The 21,821-nt window shown below is 41.8% G+C and overlaps 2 protein-coding genes across 6 annotated transcripts in view; both read right to left on the bottom strand.

The window, feature by feature from the left end:
- Positions 1–7,219, bottom strand: part of LOC106581801 (growth factor receptor-bound protein 14) — a 57,959-nt gene extending 50,740 nt beyond the window's left edge. The window contains exon 1 of one of the 2 annotated variants that reach the window (XM_014164122.3): positions 7,098–7,219. Coding sequence is in view for 1 of the 2 variants with exons in the window: in XM_014164123.3 (XP_014019598.2) it covers positions 7,098–7,153 (56 nt within the window). In the remaining variant the exon portion in view is untranslated. The remainder of the gene's footprint in view (positions 1–7,097) is intronic. The other variant, XM_014164123.3, reaches the window with a different exon arrangement.
- Positions 7,220–7,502: 283 nt separating this feature from the next.
- The window catches only part of cobll1b (cordon-bleu WH2 repeat protein-like 1b), a 34,321-nt gene continuing 20,002 nt past the window's right edge, over positions 7,503–21,821 (bottom strand). For all 4 annotated transcript variants that reach the window (XM_014164118.3, XM_014164119.3, XM_014164121.3 and 1 more), the window contains 11 exons: positions 19,561–19,758; positions 17,600–17,807; positions 17,221–17,446; positions 16,949–17,008; positions 16,660–16,754; positions 16,243–16,485; positions 15,929–16,046; positions 11,111–11,372; positions 10,929–11,014; positions 9,421–10,790; positions 7,503–8,048 (listed from right to left, as the gene is read on the bottom strand). In XM_014164118.3, the coding sequence (XP_014019593.2) occupies positions 7,992–8,048; positions 9,421–10,790; positions 10,929–11,014; positions 11,111–11,372; positions 15,929–16,046; positions 16,243–16,485; positions 16,660–16,754; positions 16,949–17,008; positions 17,221–17,446; positions 17,600–17,807; positions 19,561–19,758 (2,923 nt within the window). In that variant the 3' untranslated portion in view covers positions 7,503–7,991. The remainder of the gene's footprint in view (positions 8,049–9,420; positions 10,791–10,928; positions 11,015–11,110; positions 11,373–15,928; positions 16,047–16,242; positions 16,486–16,659; positions 16,755–16,948; positions 17,009–17,220; positions 17,447–17,599; positions 17,808–19,560; positions 19,759–21,821) is intronic.

Genomic DNA, 21,821 nt, shown 5'->3' on the forward strand with positions numbered 1-21,821 from the left:
TATCGAAAACATCCTTTCTGAATTTAAAAGTAATCCTAGAAGTATTACAATATTTTTACTGCTAAAGTAGCAGTTTACAGTTTATTTTTTACATGTATTCTGTAAGTCACCAAGTCTGCAAATGGCATAAGACTTGCATAGTGCCACGTCTGTTTTTTTTTTTGGTGGGGAAAAAAATTGGTTACAAGTCCCACTACCTGTATCACTTGTTTAGATTACTTATATTTAATGTTCTGCGTTTCCTTATCACTCGATTCTTGGATTCCAAAGTCAACGCGAGAGTCATCAAATGGCCCATCATTGTGTCTTTTCACAGTTGACAACAAAACAAGCACTAAAGGGTTTTCTTGAGAAGGACACTGAGCATCTTTTCCCAGAACATGGCTTCAGTCTTACCCTGAAGAGGCTCCTGTGTCTCAGAGTGCGTCCCAAATGGAACCCTATTCCCTATATAGTGCGCTACTTTTGACCAGAGCCCTATGGGTCCTCAGTTGTTTAAGCAGCCCCCTAGCGATTCAATGGAGAAAAAAAATAAAAAAAATCAGACAGATCTGTATGAAAGGGAGCTGTGTGCCTCCAGTAATGCACTCCCAGTGTAAAGGAGCCTGAGCTAACAGCACTGTCACAATAACACAGCTCCACCTGGCTTAGGTTACCTTTTCACTTAGACACACCATCATAAGAAAGGCCCCCTCTCTGGAGAGCACCACTGACAAAGCACGACACAAAATAAAAAAAAAACAGGAAACAATCAAATAAACGACATGCTACTGCTGAAGTCTCTGTAAAGGTGAATGTAAATAGTCCCATGCTTATTTATCCAATGCATAAGCAGTACGTAAGTAGCCTTGCACGAGCCTTGTGCGAGCCGGAATGGCTCATAGGGCATGAGCCTCCCGTTTCTGTAGCGTGTAGCAGCTTGATGTACAAGTATACCCCCTGGACACGACGCAAGTCTATCGCATAAGGAGCACAATAGTGAATTAGCGTAGTAGTGAGTGAGTGAGTGAGTGAGTGAGTGAGTGAGAAAGTAAGACAAAAAGACAGACTAGTCAAACAATCCAACTGGGGTCCTACAAAAACAAAGTCTGAGACAAGGACACCGTGAGGCCAAGCAGAATGAGCTGTCCAAAAATAACCCTGGCCTGAAACATATTCTTCGGCTATCAGTCAATGCAAATGCTTTCCAATTGTCCCCACAATGACATTTTGTAAATGACGGATCTCTATGGCAAGATGCATCATTCACCCAAATTTGGTCAAAATCGGGCCAGTGGTTTCTGAGATATCGTGTGGGTTAGCTAGACTCATATCCCTGAGCATGTGTACCAAATGTCACCACTCGGAGTCAAACAGATCAGTAGATATAAACATGTGCCCATTATTGCGCCACCGTGTGGTCAATATTAAATGTCCTTACATATGTTGAGTCTTGATAGTATTTGCAACGTGTGCTAAATTGTGTTACAATACAAATATCATTTTATTTAACCTTTACTTAACTAGGCAAGTCAGTTAAGAACAAATTCTTATTTACAATGACGGCCTACCCCTGCCTCCCCTAACCCGGACATCCCTGGGCCAATTGTGCACCACCCTATGGGACTCCCGATCACAGCCGGTTGTGATAGAGCCCGGGATCGTACCACGGTCTACAGTGACGCCTCTAGCACTGAGATGCAGTGCCTTAGACTGCTGCGCCACTCGGGATCCTTGATTTATATGCATTTATGTGCCAGACCACGCCCAAGTGAATGTTTATTGGTCAAAAGCAGCCATGTTGTTTTAGGTACTAGTCTGGAAAATATTGTGTTGAGAGACCTTTTTCGATAGATGCCACATATCAAGTTTCGTGCAGATCGGGCCCAGAAGAGTAGCTTTTTAAGTGTTTTTCACAAAATTCTAAATGGCGGACCTTATCAGTCCCTGAGGCAAATGTGTTCCTTGTGAGAAGAGGGACCTATGTCCAGAATTTCATGACCAAGTCAAACGAGGTGAGGGGCGTGACATTTCAAAGATAGCATTTATAGCGCCACCATCTGACCAATCATTGTAATTGTGTAAATGCCAGATCTCTACGGCAAGGAGCATCATTCACCCAAGTTGTCAAAATCGGGACAGTGCTGTCTGAGATATCGCGAGTGACTAACAAACGTACGAACACATGTATGGACGGAGACAGATTCACAGTCCCCTCTCCAATTCCATTGTGGGAGACAACAATAGCTGGTGAAATCCTAGGTACATTCTAGCTTGTTTGGATTATGTATGAGGAGTAACGGTTGAGTAAGATGTTGAACACTTGTAAATTAAACGTAAAGATCACAGGCCAATCATAGAGTAGCTGCGGCACCCGTTTTGTCCCTTTAACCTATGATCTAAGTTGTTGTCATGGCACACACAGTACATGCACGGAAACAAAGCCATATTAGTGCCGTCTCCCAGAGGTCATGTTGCATTCTCATACATTCAGCAGCCTCACAAAGCGATCCCCTCTCAGGACTCGATCCAACACGAAGACGGTCCACAGCATTAGCCTGGCCTTGTTAGAACAGTCTGCCTTGTCTAGCCTACACCCCAGGTTGGGAAAAACAGTGACGTCTCAATGGTTTCTAACTGGAGCTAAGGATAGAGCTTAGCATTGCTAGATCAACACTGTTATGTACTGTCATTATACGAGTCGCGCTGCTCGTTTCCTAGTCGATTGTTCTTCCTGAATATCCTAGTCCCACTCCCCTCATCTGATATTCATGAGTGACGTGGGGAGTACAGGTGAGCTGCAATTCGTGCTACAGTAGAGGTTGGCCTTCCTACTGTTGGGTAGGTACAGTAACGTGTTATTTACAGTGCCAGACGATTTCCTAAGGAAAATAGAAGCTCGCAAAGACAAACAAAGCCTAGGTGTCTTTCATCAAGGTGGTGTGGTTTGTGTTGTAACTGAAGAAACAGAAACCGGTCCAGGCACATACAGTGTGATCGACATCAACATATGATCTAGCCCCTAGACTATGTTCTCGCTAGGATATTAAGTAATTAAGCAAACATTATCCTCATAATCATCATCAATTATTTATCTCTGGAGCGGCATACTCCACACATGCAAGTGGTACTGTGCTTATGGAAAGTGCCGAAACAGCTATTCTGAGACTGTTACGTAGAAACATAATTACGAATTCGGAAAACAGAACACATAACTCTCTCACCCCATTTGACCTTTACAGCACAACTGACTATGCCGTCTAACCCCACACCACTCCCCAGTCCCAGCTGTCTACACTACATCAGCTGCTCTAACGGAGGACCTCATAGAATTCAAATAGCAAAACGGGCTTTCCTTTCTAATGCTTCATCCTCTGTTGACGCAGAAAAGAGGACAGCTATAAGACCCCAATCTATCATTTCTTGGAGTCCCAGGTTGTTGATTAGAAAGAAATGTTGCATGAGCCATTATGTGTATGACTGAGCAGCCAAAACACATCATGCTGCTCGATCAGCAATAGACAAAACCCTGTGACAAAAAAAAAGTTTGGCTGTTTTGCTCCAACTCAAGAAATGCCAAAGCTAAAAGCAGAATAATGCAATTCTCGATCCAACAGGCAGATTACAGTAATTTTATGTGAAATATATGATATACTCTAATGTTACCGACTTCCAAATTTGTCATGTCTACAGTATGTAGGCAACACTAAAATTACTACTGTAAAGTAATGTAACTACTGGGAGGGGGCACAAAGAGAGAGAGGAAGAGAGAGCAGGAAAGAGAGAGGGGAGAGAGAAAATCAGATTCTCTACACATTACTGTCTGCAATTTACATATGAAATACCACCAAGACTTTTGAGGGATCGTCCGCTGCTTGTGTCTATCTCTGTTGAATTCTATCCCGAGTCGTGGCAGATGAAGAACTAAAGAAAGAAATCTGGCACAACACATTCAGTACCAATGATGTCATGAATATTGTCATGCTTCTTGGGTATAATCTAAATAACAGGGTCACTCCAAACCTGTGATTTGCCAATGTTGACCGTTACTATAGAATAACTCGGTATGGTCTTTTTTTCCCCAGATATAGTTTTACACAAAGTTCTGAAAATACTCCCCAATTAGTAGATAAGACTTTGGCCTGAAAGTATTTTCTCAGTAGATTATTACTATTACCTGAAAAGAGTGACACTTAAAGTGACGAACACGCAATAATAACTGATATGATACATTAAGAATAGCACCTAATAATGTGTAAAAGCAATTTCAATTGCTTTACAAATCCCTTCTGAAAACAGGAAAAAAAAGACAGCTAAATTCACTGATCCCAGATTTACTGACATGCATGGATAACAGATTTGCCAAATGAGGCATTTTTATTTTATTTTTACCAACGTAGACTGTTCTTCTTTAAACTGTAATCCTACTCTTAAAAGGATAATCCATGTGGAATAGACTTGAATAGTATTTCAATGGTGTTTTCAAAAAGTACAAATTCTGTGTTTTAAAGGGTGTGATACTGTAACTACACAATACAAGTTTGACTGATATGCACATCAATGTAAACAGAACCGCATATTTAGTAGGGTTGGGCGGTATCCAGATTTCCATACCTTCATATTGTTCCTGTACCATACCAGGGTATGTGGTATTACCAGCAGTGCACACAGGAGGAGCTCATTTCTTTTTTATGCTATCAAGTACTTGCGAATTCCTATAGCAGACGCTAGGTAAATGCTAACAAACGCAAGCAAACATGAACTAAATACAAGGGCAGATAACCCAGCTCATAAAGTTATACAACTATCTCAAAAGACTACCCACACTTAATACAGGAGGGGATTGATTGTCTCTGCTGTAACCAAGAAGCATGATCTTGCAAGCTAGCCCCCTATTGCTAGCAAGTTAGCAAAACAAATCCATAGCTGGAGCCCTGAGCTGGAGAAAATCTATTTGGCACTTAGATAGTCAACTTGTAGTTATAAGATATTTAGCTGGCAAACATTAGTAGTGAATTTCAAGTGTAACTTGAGCAGCAGAAGAGAGGTGATCAACAGTGGATCTTCAGGAAACATCCTTTCACTCCATGTGCTCTTTGTAAACAAACATACCATGTGACTGGCTCAATTTAATTATTGTGAATTAAAAAAAAAGAAAAATCATAGTCAGTATTTCAAAATACCCCGATATACGGTCCAAGCCAAATATTTAGCGATAGTCTGTTTAATTATTATTATTTTAATTAGCAAAATCCATCAGTTGAGCAAACTGGCATCTGTAAAAAAAAATAATGTTCTCAGTAAATAAAAATATTCACCTGGATCCACTTCAGGGATCACATGCCCTCTTGTTCCACTGCATGAACTCAGGCATACAAAAAGACAGGCAAAATACCCAAGAGCATAATAAATTACAGGCTGTAATTTACAGCCTACAATAGTACACTTGTAAACACTCAGACTGCCTGGTGTCCTCAACCACTCTCAATACTGTATATTCAGAGATATCGCTGCTCATTATAATGAAACATTAACATGCATCTGTCGAGCACACACTCTTTGCAACTCTAGGAGAAAATACTTGAAAACGTGTAGATAACATTTGCTAAATCTGTACAGCATACCCTGTTCCCTGAGTGTACTAAAGCTCTAGGCTGAAGAGCTTTTAGGGCCTATCTCCTGCAATACACTCAAAGGCTAAGTGGATATTTTAGAGGTCTCCTTATCAAACGACTAAAAATACACACCCATTCTTGAAGAATTTTATATGAGGCAATAACCTGCAATGAATTTCAAACCTACTCAGGGTTTGGAAGCAACATTTTTTTTTATTTCATCATTTAATTCCTAAGGGCTATGCACCAACTTAATCATGCTTCTTTCGAACTTACTACCTTCAAGACCAAAAGTAAAGGCATGATGCTACAATTTAATCATTATTATATTTTACATTTTCTTAAGTAATACATTATAATTTAACATTTGTATATACATGTTTTATACATTTAGTCATGGTCAGTTAAGTGCTATAATAGGATACTATTGTTATTACTTTACTGATGGTTAGGTGACTACACCCTATATAGCCTTCTGCTCTAATAATGACAAGTAGGCAAGCCCATATGGATTTCAATGTCGAGCCATGACTCGGTAAGTTCATACAAACAACAGCCAGATGGCAGTGGTATGGTATTGAAGTGACATTTTACGGTAGTCTGTGTGAAATAAAGCGCTAGAGTAGCCTGTTTGTAATCTTCATCATACATTTTTTTTTTTTAACTCATCGTTTTTGCTGAAAATTTTTGAAATTATGTTTTGAATTGTGAATGTATAATGAAGGGTTACAGCCTTTAGTTGTATTTTCCCATAACTTTTCAATTCCCATTTAAAGATGTAATATGCAGAAATCGCGCCGCCATTTACTGGTTGCTAAAATTCGAATTGTTCGCCTAAACTTAGTTTATGTGCCAAAACAAGCAGTCATTGTGTGGACAATCCTTGTACCATCTAAACCGCTGGGATATACAATATTTTGGGTTATGTAAAATTTATTTTCAGCTGTTTGACTCTGGTGTACAAAACCGAAAGTAAAAGACGCAAAAACTAAAACTTTGAGGCTAAAGGGGGGGAAGGAAACAATAGTATACTGGGCGGTGGAAGGGATGCAGGAATGCCCACATGCAGGAACGCCCGAATTGCGGGATGCAGTTGCACACTATAGATTCTTAGACTTGTTTTCAATTACAATGACAGATCTATAACTCCATTTCTATGTTCATTTGGTCCGGTTGCCAAAAAAAAAGTGACATTGCAGCTTTTATTAAGGCTACATTATTTCACCTCAGCCTCTTATGACATAGACAAGACAGGTAGGCTGCACGTGTTTCACCTTTCCTGGCACAATGCACAGGAACACACAACGTTTGTCAGGAAATAAGACAGTCAACATAATCGAAGGAAATCTAAAAAAAAAAACACAACGGGTAGGTCGAGGACACCATGTAACCATCGACATGAACCTAATTACACAGTAGGCTAGCTATACACTTTATCGGTCTAACTCAAACAATTAGCCTATGCCAGCGCTCCCTAGAACATGGTTTATTGTAACATAATACCTGCTGCTCGCTGAAATGGCACCGTTACTGCATATCGCTTCCTCTCTCGTCTTCATCGCTGTCCTTGAGGTGTTTGCTCATCTAGTCCACGCGCTCTCCCTAGACAGGTGTTTATATTTACTTATGCGTTACGTCATGCACAACCCTGACGTTTTACCTGAAAGAGGTCTGGCACTGAGATCCGGCCTGAAACATCTTTCAATCTTGTAGAGAGAAGTATCAGGTTACACTTGCTTACTTTTTATGGGATGTTGTTTCGTCCCGTTTCATTGTAGTTGAAGCATGCTTAAATTTCCGTTAATGGACCTTTTGGACTTTTAATAACATAAAATTGTCTAGTGTATATGATTGTTGCAATTAGTTTCGAACTCATTCGGGAAAAAAAATTGTCAGAGAGATACACTCTTTGATTGTCAATACTTTAATATACTGTGAATGTAACTTGAATTCATAACAGCATTATATGTTTAGAGAAATACTTTACATACCAGTGTATGTCCGGGCACAGCTTTATCAAAACCAAATGAGTAACATAAAATAAAAAATGGACTGAGGAATTTATAAGTACCACTTTCAGGTCAGTCCAATTATTGACCTCTTCAAAATGGTAGACAGTACTAAATAGGCTACTGTATTTTCTCAATGAAAATTACAACTCAATATTAAAACTAATAATATACATATTCGTTGGCAAAATAAGACAGCCGAAAAGTCCAATATGAATCAAATTTCAAACACAAATTGGGAATAATGCATACAATTATTTCATAACATCAAAATGATATGTGGAGGACATACAGTAATTTATCTCATAACAAAACAGAAAAGTAGTCTTCTACAGTGTGTAGCTTGTTAAGACTAGCAACCAAGGTCTTAAAACTATCAAACAAAGTTTTATTCCTCTTTCCTGGGCTCGGGCACTGACAGACTCGAAGGCAGGACATCGGGCTCCTGAAAAAAAAAAGAAGAGGGATCTTGAAACTTAACGCAATTATACATGCATTCATGTAGTCTGAGAAGGATAAAGGCTTGGAGCTCCAGGGAGGGGGACAGCCAGTGACATGACTGTTCAGATGGCAGGCCAGAGTGACGCTGAGCAACGCCTCAGTACGTGTGGAAAGGAGCTGAGAAGCAAACGATCAACAGAGACATCTACAGTAAGGACTAGACTGTCGCATAACATGGTGTTAAGTGGGGAGTGAGTGTCATATTACAGTAGGCAGTCTATGACACTGTCGCAGTCCCTCCCCACTTAACACCATGTTATGTGACAGTCTAGTGCTTACTGTAGATGTCTCTGTTGATCCGTTGATTCTCAGCTCCTCTCCACACGTACTGAGGCGCCGCCCAGGGTCACTCTGGCCTGCCATCTGAACAGTTATGTCATTGGCTGGGACACTACACGGGTCCCCCACTCCCTGGAGCTCCAAGCCTTTGTCCTTCACCCAATCGCTGTTGTCACTGCCCTGTGCTCAGCGGAGAAGACACAATGTACACAATCAATCAAGACTCAGAACTGAGTGTGCCAGTCAATACAGAGAAACTCGAATGAAGACACTGCTGTACCTGCTTTAGATACATCAACCACCAGTACACCACGCTATAGGCCTGGTACAGAGCGTCCTTCAGGAATAACTATGGTAAAAGATGTGCGCTCAGGCCATTCACAAGGAGATACAAAATGTGGCTCCCCAAGGACAGGCACATCATTGACACGCAGGCACACCGGCCCAGTCTCTGATGGAGTTGGGCGTGTCATAGGTCAAGGTGTCTAAGAGGTGGGATAAGCAGCTAGGATTGTTTACCAGGCCACACTGGGGGGACACACACACCCAGCCTAGAAACAAAAGCTCATTGTGGTTTTCTAATTCCATTGAGAGAAAATTGTATATACATTCTCAGAGAGGAGTACACCTCCCCTTTCCTGTGTTATTCAAGTTTCAAAGCTGACCCTAAAGGACATGGAAAAACAGCAGACTGAAGAGTTCATCCGAGGGTAGCCAAATGTTTAAAGATAACACTGAGTGAAACATGGATCACTTAAATCATCTTGTGATGAGAGATTCAATTCTACTGCAAAGTATTTTTAAAGGTAGTCCTATGCTTTGAACTTCAGCACAAGTATCAAAGCAATCAACATTTGAGCCTCGGCATTTTAAGGGAAAAGCAACTACTTGGCTTTTTCATTGAGCTGTGAAGATGCGCTATCCTCGTTTAGAAATTCACTGAATTAGATAAATATCCAGATTCCTACTGTATGTTCTAATAGAGAATACAGAGACTAATAGAAAGAACATGACACAAAACATCTGCAACTACTCACCTTATCCCCATCTGTTCCTTTAGGATCTTTAACTAAAAAGCTGCTTGTGATTGGGTAGAATGGTGGCGAGCAAGGAGATGGTGAGGTGGACCCACTGGATAAGGACTGGGACCTTTTGACCGCCGAAGATACAGCTTGGGCAAAGCGGGATGGGGTTGTAGGAGAGTAGGGTTTGGGAGCAGTGAAACTCCTCAATTTCTCCAGGCTCAGTCCTGGGGATGGGGGCGCCCTGACGGGACTGGACCGTGGAGGGGGCACACTTCTGCTCTCTTCCTCCTTTGGCCTCAGCTCCACCTCAACTATCTCAGCACCCTCTGATGTCTCCTCGTTCCACGGCACCGGAGGAGGAGGAGGGGGGAAGCTGCCCCCTACTGGCTGCAGGGCCTGCCCTGCTGCCACTAGACTGCCTGGAGCCTCCCTCTGGCCAGCGTCAGGACTGGCACTCAAACTTTTCACTGCAGCCGAGGTAACGTAAAACCCAGGTGTTCTTTTGTGCTGTGGCAAGCGGAACGAGCCAGGCTTGGGTTTAGTTGCGGGCGGAATTTTCATCTCCTTGACCTCTGCTATTGAGCCTGCTTGGTCTCCACCACTAGCAGGGGATAGAATCTTGTCATCTTTTGCAAGAATTATTGTTGTCGGTGTTGAGGGGGAGTGAATAGACTCGATCAGGTTGCCATTTACAGTGCTCTCACTAGTAGTAGTGCTGTGGACTTGCTGAGACTGAGAGTCTTCCCTAGGTACAGTAGACGGCAGCTCTATCTGTTCTGTTCTGACCTGTAACTGCTCAGCCTGTGTAGTGCAGTCTTTGAGTTCAAGTGAACCAATATCTACTTCCTTCTCTAGAGCCACATGAGGGGACTCCAACGTTAGCGCCACCTCAAAGTATCTCAGTTTCTCCAGAGTCTTCTGAGGCACGATAGTGTACGTAGTCATCCCCATCTTGGGGATGTAGTCCCTGGTCAGCTCATTGGATGGCTTCGGTGGGGCCGGGGCACTTTGAGTGGATGTTTGGCCCTGATGGGCTGCTGAGGAAGGAGATAAGGCAGGTGTGATGGGTTCACCAGTGGTCAGCAGCTCCTCTGTGGATGTGGACATGTCCCTCTTCTGGCCCACCGCTCCAGAGGTAGAGGCTTTGGCAGGGAGACAGGGGGTGCTGGTGGCCACTGGTCGTTCATCACAGGAGGGATCAGTGTCCAGCTGATCGGAGGCCTGTGTTCCTGTGCTCTGTGTCACTGGCTGGGCTGCTGGTGGGCTGATAGTAGGAGAGCTCTCGGTACTACATTCACCTTTGGCCCCACCTTGTGTTCTGGAATCTTCACATGGCAAACCTGTCTGACCACTTATTTCCTCTGCTTGGCATGGAGGGCTTTCTGGAGAACATAAAAAACATGATTTAGTACAAAGTAGACATGGCTTTTGCCAACATTGCTACTAAAGCTATAGCATGACATCCATAGTTAGCATTAGGAACTTGATGTATTTGAATTCATCACTACTTGTAAACCTACCAGCATCTTCTGTTTCAGATGTGTCCATCCCCACACTCAGCATGGGAATCCTGCACTCAGCGTTGTTCACCATGCTGTGCACTAGTCTATCAAAAACAGGAGTTAAGAAAAGCAATGCAAAAACCGAAGTCAAAGAGGCACTACTTCATTCATAATGTAGGACTATCTGCTAGAGTTCGTACTTGCCATCTGAGGACAGATCACAAGACTGATCTTCCCCCGCTGGGCACTCGCTCTCAGACGGTGGGGAGGTCTCCATCTCAGCATGCGGGGCATCCGGGGATGGAGAGAGACCCTCGGTTCTCTCAGAGTCCACGGAGATGTCTGCTGTTGACAGGTTGAGGCTGCTGTCGTCCTCTTGGACATCACTCATGGAGTCTAGGATCACAGAGGCAGTGGTCTCCTCCTGCTCCACGATCTCTTCCAGTGTAGTAGGTTGGCCACCTGCAGCACAACAGGATGGAGATGATGACAGAGGACAGAGTGAAAAGAAGGAAGCCTGTACAGAATAAAAATATTCCAAAACATGTATCCAGTTTGCAACAAGGAACTTAAGTAATACTGTAAAACAATCTGGCAAAGCAATTAACTTGTCCTGAATGCAAAGTTATGTTTGGGGCAAATCCAATACATTACTACTCTCCATATTTTCAAGCATAGTGGTTATGGGTATGCTTGTAATCGTTAAGGACTGGGGAGTTTCAGGATTAAAAAGAAACGGAGCTAAGCACAGGCAAAATCTTTGACAAAAACCTGTTTGTCTGCTTTCCACCAGACACTGGGAGATGAATTCCCCTTTCAACAGGACAATAATCTAAAACAAGGCGAAATCTACACTGGAGGTGCTTACCAAGAAGACAGTGAATGTTCCTGAGTGGCTGAGATACAGTTTTGACTTAAATCTACTTAATAATCTATGGCAAGACCTGCAAATTGTTGCCTCGAAATTATCAACAACCAATTTGACAGAGATTGAAGAATTTTGAAAATAATAAAATGGGCAAATGTTGCACAATCCAGGTGTGGAAAGCTCTTAGACTTACCCAGAAAGACTCAGAGCTGTAATCGCTGCTTCTATAAAGTATTGACTCAGGTGTGTGAATACTTACAGTACTGTGAAAAAGTATTTGCCCGATTTAAAATGCTCTACTTTTGCAAATGTTTGATACTGAATGTTATCAGATCTTCACCAAAATATAATATTAGACAAAGGGAACCCGAGTGAACAAATAACGCTACAATTACAGGACATAATTTTTTTTAATTATTTCATAAACAAAGTTATGCAACACCCAATGCCCCTGTCTGAAAAAGTAATTACCCCTAACACTCAATAACTGGTTGTGCCATCTTTAGCTGCAATGACACCAACCAAACGCTTCCTGTAGTTGTTGATCAGTGTCATGTCGCTGTGGAAGAATTTCGGCCTACTCTTCCATGCAGAACTGCGTTAACTCAGCGACATTTGTGGGTTTTCAAGCACGAACTGCTCGTTTCAAGTCCTGCCACATCTCAATTGGGATTAGGGCTGAACTTTAACTAGGCCATTCCAAAACCATTTTTGTTGTTGCTTTTTAGCCATTTTCATGTAGACTCTGTGTTTTGGATCATTGTCTTGCTGCATGACCCAGCTGCGCTTCAGCTCACAGACGGATGCCTGACATTCTCCTATAGAATTATCAGATACAGAGCAGAATTCATGGTTCCTTCTATTAAGGCAAGTCGTCCAGGTCCTGAGACAGCAAAGCATCCCAAAACCATCACATTACCACCACAATGCTTGATCGTTGGTATAAGTTTCTTACTGTGGAATGCGGTGTTTGGTTTTCACCAGGCATAATGTGACCCATGTTATTCAAAAAGTTTAACTTTTGACTCATCTGTCCATAGAACATTATTTTAATTGTCTTGATGATCATCCAGGTGATTTGACAAACTTGAGTCAACTTTTTGGAGAAAAATGGGTCTCATGTCTGGCAAATGTCGACATCGGCCCGATGTCTAGTTTAACGCCGATGTGCAAAACCGATGTCAAAGCTGACGTAACTACGCTATATGTTTTATAGGTATGCACATGACGTAATGATGCCATGTAAAATTTAGCGCAACACAGCATTCCTAACCTTGCCCACAATGTCTGCTGTGTGGATCGAGCAGTCAACAAGTCGAGCAGTCATTTGAAAGCGTAAGAAAATTTCAGCAAGACAACTAAAACGTCAAGATAATGAAATTCATTGCACTTGACAATCAACCGTTCTCTGTCGTGGGTGATGTTGGCTTTCGCCGACTAGTCGAGCACCAGTACACACTACCAAGTGTGCTATTTTTCAGATGTTGCCCTACCGGAGTTACACAGTAGTGGCGTCACTGCTATTAGCTTCACGACTGACATTTGGACCAGCAATATCAGCCCCATGAGCATGCTGAGTCTGACAGCACAGTGGGTCGATGAGGATTTCGTACTGAGGAAGGTCGTATTGCATGCTCAAGAATGTGCTGGTTGTCATACCTCTGACATTTCAATAGCATTTGAGAACATGTTTGAAACATGAACACACTAGCGAGCTCCATTCGAACAACTGATTTGAGAAAGAACCTCAACTGCGCTTGCTGCAGACGTGATACCCCTCTGTCATGGCATTGAAACACCTGCTCAACAAAACTGCCAACACAGGCTGTGAACAAATTCAGTGGCATTCTCTCTTTACTGTGTCGCCACCATGCTCGATGCTATGTACCAGGACCGCTACTTCGATGCAGTCAAGAAACAGGATTTACGTGAAATGTTACATACACAGCTGGACAAGATGGAAATGGACACAGTGACAATGCATACTGAGGAAGAGGAGCTGCGGACGGACAGAGCTGAAACTTCACTGCTTGACATGTAAGATGAAATCCTGGTTGAGAATGAAACGATTGAACAACGAAACAGCACAGCAAGTAAGTGAAAGAGATTGATTATGTTTTACTGGTAATGGGGACATACGTAAATGCCAACAAAATAACTTTTTGGACAGTGTGTGTGTGTGTGTAACCTTTATTTAACTAGGCAAGTCAGTTAATAACAAAATCTTATTTACAATGAAGGCCTACCCCGGTCAAACCCAGACGACACTGGGCCAATTGTGCGCTGCCCTATGGGACTCCCAAACACGGCTGGATGTGATACAGTCTGGATTCGAACCAGGGACTGTACTGAGATGCAGTGCCTTAAAACACACGCATGGACGCAGCGGTCTAACTATTTAACTGTACTAGAATGCTTAAGGCCGCTAAAATTTGAAATATCGGTTAAATCTGTATCGGTTTTTATGGCAAGGAAAATATTGGTATCTGCCAAAAATGTCACTAATTACAAAAAAATGTCACTAATTACTAGTGTCACTTTCACAAATCACACAACAGCGAACCTAATATTATTGTGTTAGGGATACTTCAGACCAGTGAATTGGGCTTAATGAAGACATCTAGCATCTCATATTCCCCTCTAGTTCTTCACTCGGCACTTCAAGGCCATCACAGGAAAATAGAGAGCAGAAGGAATATTCAGCAGGCTGGTTATACAAAGCTGAGACTCCTCACTGTGCAGTCTGGGATGTCTAACTGAAATGAACAGCCGTGGGACGTCAGGGAGAGACATCCAGAATCTGGGCTTGATCATCCTCTGTGAAGTCGATTATGTGAAGCCAGCGGGGGAGGGAGGGCAGATGGAAGATGTAGCAATACAAGCAGAGAGCAGTCAAATCTTTTATTCATACGATCTGGGATAATTGGCTAGTGTAGTATTGAAATACTGAACGTACAAATGAAGTTCCTATGAAATACACTCAGGTCTGACAACACAAGTAGTTGACGTGTGGAAAGCATAACTGGGGACTAAGTATGTTACAAAAGACAGGAACAGGACGGAAACAAGTATCAAAAGAGCCATTTGAAAATACAAAAAAACACATTTCAGAATAAACAAGAGAGGATGATGGCTAGATCCAACGCAAAGTCTCCCGGGGCTGTCTGTATTGCTGAACGACTGGGAGTGATTAGAATGTACTTCATGTATGTTTAAACTTTAAAGATCACTAAAGATCATTCCTCCCTCACAGAAAGCATGCAACCCAATCTAAGCTAGTCAGTAACAAATATAACCAAAAGCCGGTATTCAGTCAATAGCAGGTAGTGGATTTCCGGATAGTGCTTTCCGAGGTGTTTCACTTGAATAACAGTGTGTCTGATTTCCATCACTTTATAATTATAAACCCATATAAATACATGCTTTTTTTGTATGATCAAAAGTCTGGAAACTGTTGTTCAATGTCTCAACTAAGTATTGCATGTATTTATGTCTGTATTGTTGTGTTCAAGAGTGTATTTTTTTAACCAATTTGATCATATTGAAGTACATTGAAAGAAGAGCCAAAGAAAACTCATGCAGGGAGGTGTAAACATGCAGCAAGAAAACCAACAGAATAGCACGTTCATCCGATTGACAGAAAGTGTGGGAAGGAAAAGCAGCAGGCCAGTGCAGGAAGAGGAGATGCTTGAGGAGGTGGTGAAAGAGGCAGCAGAGCAGAGTGGGTAGAAGACACAACAGGAAGCTGCGCCAGCGCAGAATCTCCCTCAGCAAGTTTAGACTCAAACTCTCGAGTACTGAAGGCTCCACAAGCATAGCTATTTCATTCTGTAACTGTTTCATATTGACCACTAGGAGGCATCAGAGTCAAATACAATGACTGCAACTCCCACTGATCAATCATTGGTCTTATTTACTATTCTCAGTTGTTGACTTTAGAGACCAAAGTACAATGTATGTACTCAAGGTCTCAAACCAGGAGAAAGAGGAACTAAATCACCAACATCCCAAAAAAAAACTTGCCTCAAGATGCTATTTTCAAGTAACTCCCTAATGTAAGAAACTACACCTGAAATACAGTATCTAGACAGGGGTTTGAGCTCAAGCCAATTCAATACAGTACGTATGAATTCAGTGAAACCTCTCTTACCTCTATCTAGCAAAGTTTCATCTTGGACAACCACTCCAGGAGATGCGGGGGGTGGAGGAGCCTTGCGCTTTGTCCTCTTCAGTGAAGACTCTGTGCTGCGACTCAGACCGGTCGTCATCTCCACAACAGAAGAGGAAAACGAGTTAGTTGAAGTATGCAAAGAAGTAACCTACCTGAAATTATTGATTTACTTGTCTAGGATTTCAATTTTAAAATGCATCACGAGCCATTTCCCTGGACATACTAATAACTACCTTTACAAACAGGCCTGGTAAAGCCAGAACACAGGTCCAGTCGGGTTGAGTCCCACTCACCTGGTCACCATCCGTTTGGGTTTCGGGCTCCGAGGTGGAGATGGACCTCTGGCGATGGCTGAGGTTAGAGGGGCAGCTCTGGGACACCAGCATGGGGGGCAGAGGGGCCCGTCTCTTCTTTGGCATGTCAGAAGGCATGGTGCTGCAGTTGAATGTGGAGGAGTGGGCACTGAGTGAGCTCATGCTGAGAGGTCGAGGCCTGCTAGGGAAGACTGGGGACGCCGGGGCACTGGCAGTCATTCCCTTTAAAGAGCAAACAAACATCCAATCAGATCCTGATCAAAGGCCTGTTTTCTGCAGTAAGCAAAGAGAAAACTATCCAATCACATGGCTGTGACAGTATCCCCATGCCCCACCCCAACACCCATTTAACTCATAATCAGCCAAAACTGACCTGTAAATTAACATAGTACACACCTGTTCAGGTTTCTTCTTACTTTTCCTGAATAGACTGAACAATCCCTTGTTTTCCTTCTCCTTCTGGATTTTATCTTTGCTGGGTGTAATGGTATCTGTTAGGAATATATAGATCTCGGCCATTTCACTGTAAGGTCTACACCTGTTGTATTCGGCGCACGTGACAAATACACTTCGATTTGATCTTACTGACAACGTTTCTTAAGTTTCTGTCAAAAGTGTTGACGGACTTCAAATGCATAATGTCAGAGGTAAACAGAAATCGGCAAGTAAAATCATGTTACATTACCTAGATGATCTTGGTGAGTTGGTGTAGTAGGTGAGGCAGGTACATCTGCTGAGTACATAGCTATGGAAGAGAAGATGGCAACTATATGTGGTAGTAAAAGCACCTGTTTAATTGTAAAATGAATGAATGAAGTTTATTCAGAATAAGTCTCTTGTTGACAGACTAAACACACGAGATTTGGTTCTGAGTGCCGAGATTAGTTCAGAATGTATAGTAATTATTCAGATTGATGAATGTTTTGAAGGCTGATGGTTTTAAAGAGAAGCCCTTACCTTTTGTGTCCCTTGCATAAACCTCCCTAATTGCAAAATCATTGAGAGAACAGGTCAAATCCAAAGGATCCTCAGATTGGGCATCTCTTAATAAAAGTGTGCTCTGTCGGTCAAATTCACATTTCTCACAAATAGCTGGTAAGAGGTCTTCAAGGGGGACTCGAGGGCTGACTCTTAGAATAGTCTTCTGGGTCTTTTTATAGTTTATTACCAGACGGACAGTTGCCTGAAGAGTCAAAGAAATTAGATTATCAGACCTCATGACTAACCTAATTAAAAACTGCCAGAACAAAAACATATATCTATCATTTCATATATGCATTACAAGATAACAATTATTATATCTAGGACATTTCTACCACAGATGTCTCAACTGTACCTCTGGCATCTGAGGGCCAGGCTTCTTACTCTTTTCCTCCATTCCTTTGGGCTTGAGCAAAACCTTCTCTGCCTCTAGGGCCCCGATCAAAGCATTGGGTTTGAACTTGATGTGGTTTCTGTTGGTGGTGACGAGCTCTATAGTGTGGCCTGATGGGTTCAGGTGGTACTTGGCACAAAGCATAACTAACAAATCCATCATCGGCTTGCTGAAAAACACAAAAAGGTTAGTAGTAATAAATCGCCCAAGCTAAGGATAAAAGGCTGTGTGTACACTGAACTTTTGTGTGGAAATTGCAAATGCCAAGGAGAAACTACTCTCACGAAAGTAGATGCTATCACAGAAGACTTTTACACTCTACGTAATAGTAATGCATTATGACACTACTTTTTCACAGTGATAAAGCTTTGCATAAGGAGCTGTCAGTTTGGGCTTCACACACAAACAACTGTTGGTGATGTGGAAAACCATTTAGCAACAGCATCCACACAAAGCTATGCAGCAGTTTCCAAATTCCAGTCTCTGGAAATATAATACCAGAAGTGTAATCCTTATCATAATGAGTTCACTGTACTCTGTAAAATAAAAGAGGGTGAAGAATTTGATGCTTAATCCTTTTATATTAAAAGTTGGTCTTGATTAAAGCTAGAGAGGGCAAGGGGGCACAATATACCAGTGGAGTATTTGAGTCTTGCAAAAAATAGAAGAATGATATCTTGAGTAAACTTTGGTGATGGCGAGTGAAGAGTGTGGGCCTGTAGTTTCATACCAGGACACAAAGTCCTTGTTCTGAAAAACAACAAAGCCCTTTTGACTGAGATATTAATCTTATGTTTGTCTGATTAGGCGTTTTGGTCTCAGCTGAATTGGTGTGGATGAGGGTTTCATCGTCCAGACTTCATAAGACTAACTCATGAAATGTGTGTGCAGGGGGCCTGTAGCAAATTACACAGTCTACACATATTAATCTTATCTAATTCTCTAAAGTCTAAGATTTTTTTTTTTTGGGGGGGGGGGGGGGGTATAAACTGACATGGAATTGTCCATGGATCATTTAGCTATTTGATTTTACATTTTATGACCCCTTTAGGTATCAAAAAAATATTGAATTTCACCAATGGAACCAAATCCCATAGAAACACATTGAACAAAACATTCATAAATGGCAAAAGACATTCCTTATGATTTATTTTTGAAGTGTGTCCTATATATAGGAGATATAAGTTCAGGAAATGTATTTTTTACACATATTTAAACCATAAAATGTGATTACTGGGCCTAAAACGTAAATAACATCATTAAACCTTAACAAGTGGAAAGGAATCAGCCACATCATAAAACTTTTTGGTGCAATTAATGGTTCAAGTACTGTTAACCAAAACCACAGCTTTTACTGCACCACCTACAATATCTGACAGAGAAATAGGACATTACATTAGAGCCTTGGAAAGATGATGTAAATGGTAGGATGTGCAGTAATCATATACCATTTTATACTGAATAAAAATATAAACGTAACATGCGACAATTTCAAAAATGTTACTGAGTGACAGTTCATAGAAGGAAATCAGTCTATTGAAATAAATTCATTAGGCCCTAATCTATGGATTTTGCATGACTGGGCAGGGGCACAGCCATGGGTGGTCCTGGCGTGGTTACACGTGGCCTGCAGTTGAGAGTCCGGTTGGATGTACTGCTAAATTCTCTAAAACAACATTGGAGGTGGCTTATGGTAGAGAAAGGAACATGCAATTCTCTGGCAACAGCTCTGTTGGACATCCCTGCAGTCAGCATGCCAATTGCACGCTCCCTCAAAACCTGAGTCATCTGGCTCACTAACAGGGTTGTAAACAAATTTGTTCACAAAACTTGAGAGAAATAAGCTTTTTGTGCATATAGAACATTTCCGGGATCCATAGGCACTAAATAGGTGCCGTGTGGGACTTAAGCCCAAGTCTCACCTGCCATGGACAGTGGCCGTCTTCTCCACTCCGCCTGGCAGAACCACAACCAGAGTCAGGTCCTGTTCAAGTAGGTTCTCTTTCTGGTCCATGGTCATCAGAGGATATCCTGATACAGAGTGTCTCTGGGAGAGGCCTGCACCTTCCAGGCCCTTCACTGATACTGGAGGAGAGGGTGCCTTGCTTTTGGTTGACACTCTGTCCGTAGGAAAAGGGACAAGATGAGCCTCACACAATAATATTAACACAATATTATCAGCCTGTTACAGTCTAAAACAATATGGTAGTATTTCACTGGTATGAATACACATCTTTCCCTGATGGTATCCATATAAATAAGAAACATTGAACAGGTAGAAAAAGAGAATGCAGTCATTTGTCACGAAAATAATTCTAACCATTCGCAATAGATCTAAAAACTAAATTTCATGAGACATGATTCTGTTATTGCATAAAACAATCTGATTACACATATTATATAGCATGAAAGGAATCCTTTCTTCCCAACTTAAAGTAAGCAGCTATTAGATGAAAGAGCTTGGGCTCCCTTTGCAAACAAGTCACAAGACAAGTGCAGTGATTTGTCCATCAGGCCTGAGGACGGTGTGGTGAAAGGTAACCCATGTGAAACAGGAAACAAAAAGGTGGAGCACAGTGATCAAAGTTTCTGTTCCTCTGAACTGTTCTCTAAATGACTCTACAGGTGTCTTTTAAAACCCATCAGTCTTCCCTTTAAATCACTGAATCAGCAATATTATTATCAAATCAAATTGTATTTGTCACATGCGCTGAATACAACAGGAATTACTGACTAGCCCTTCCCCAACGATACAGAGTAAAGTGGCATCTGCGGTGTGGCGCGTACAACTGAATAGAAAAGTCTGACCATCTGTCAGAAGAAATGTGTGGCCAATCATTACTTTATACTAATTACACCATCATTAAAACTGACTGGGCTAACTGGGGAGAGTGTAATCATATGGTTGATTTTTTCTTGTTCTTGTTTCTTTAGGTTGGATTGAAAATGTTTCTCACTGTACAGACAGATTAGCTCTAACCTGACTGCAACAGCTAACGCAGTCAGCCAAAGCAAACATGCATGCGTTTTTTTTAAAAACAGACAAATCTCCTGATAAGGTGTCACACACACTTTGTCCTTCAGAGGGATACTGTACATTACAGTATGAGAAACTGGCAGTGAAATGCAATATACATAATACTATCTATAAATGAAAGCTGTCATTAGTTATTCAAGGGGTTAATTCAGTGGGGAGTAACACAATTGACTAAGCTGCGTGATCTGTAGTGTATGTGATTTCTTCAGAGGTCATTTTTGCAATGTCTTAACTTGAGAGGCCCAGGCCCACTAAGCCCTGACTTGAAATTACTATTAGTTCCTTTCGGGGGTTCTATTCTCAAATATTCCATGGTTCTAATCATGTAATCACACCAGTAAGCCCCCACCTTCATTCACAATAGTTGCACAATGATGCAATTAAAAGTCATTTAACTGCTTTAGATTTTAACAAAAGCGTGGGACTTATGCATCCAGAAGCCTAGAGCCTCAGAAACAGACATTAGGCAGGGAAGACAGTGTTAAATCAACAGTTATATTCAACACACAGACAAAACTAGTCTAGAACCACCAGAAATGGCCATGAATAGCCTTGTGACTAAATATGTCAACAGACGCCCCCAGCTAAAACAGACAGACTACTGTGGTCCGCACCAGGCTAGGGTACAAAGTCCAGATTTCATGGCTCTAAAAGGTTTGTTTGGCAATGCGATTATGGGAATGAGCTACTCTCTCCCTATGTAAATGTTATACCATTCGCCAAAATTATGCCAAGATTTACTTTCTTTCCACAGATAGGAAAGAACATTTAAGTGTCATGTCTACAAATTACAACAGCGATACTTTAGACTCTGGAAGCAAAAAGCAGGTGCCAATATAACCAATAGTCAAAAGTCCTCAAGACAAAACAGAATATTGTTTGGTTTATAAGACAGCCTAGCTTTTCTCCGGAGCCATATCCAGACACTTCTGAGAACATGTGACGGAGGCAGAGACAAAAGGACTGTTTTCCTCATCCAAGCCCATGTTTCTGCAGCAGCAGCCTCTGCCAGACAGTGAGGTGACTGATGACAGACGGAGACATGTTGCAGCTTGACCCGTTTAAGCCTACATTTACCCCCAAGTGTTTCCCTGCATATAGGTCTGGCGTGCATAAACAAACCCATTCACAACCAGGGAACATGCT

The sequence above is a fragment of the Salmo salar genome, chromosome 21 (genome assembly GCF_965601325.2).
Source record: "Salmo salar chromosome 21, fSalSal1, whole genome shotgun sequence".
Taxonomy (NCBI): Eukaryota; Metazoa; Chordata; class Actinopteri; order Salmoniformes; family Salmonidae; genus Salmo; species Salmo salar.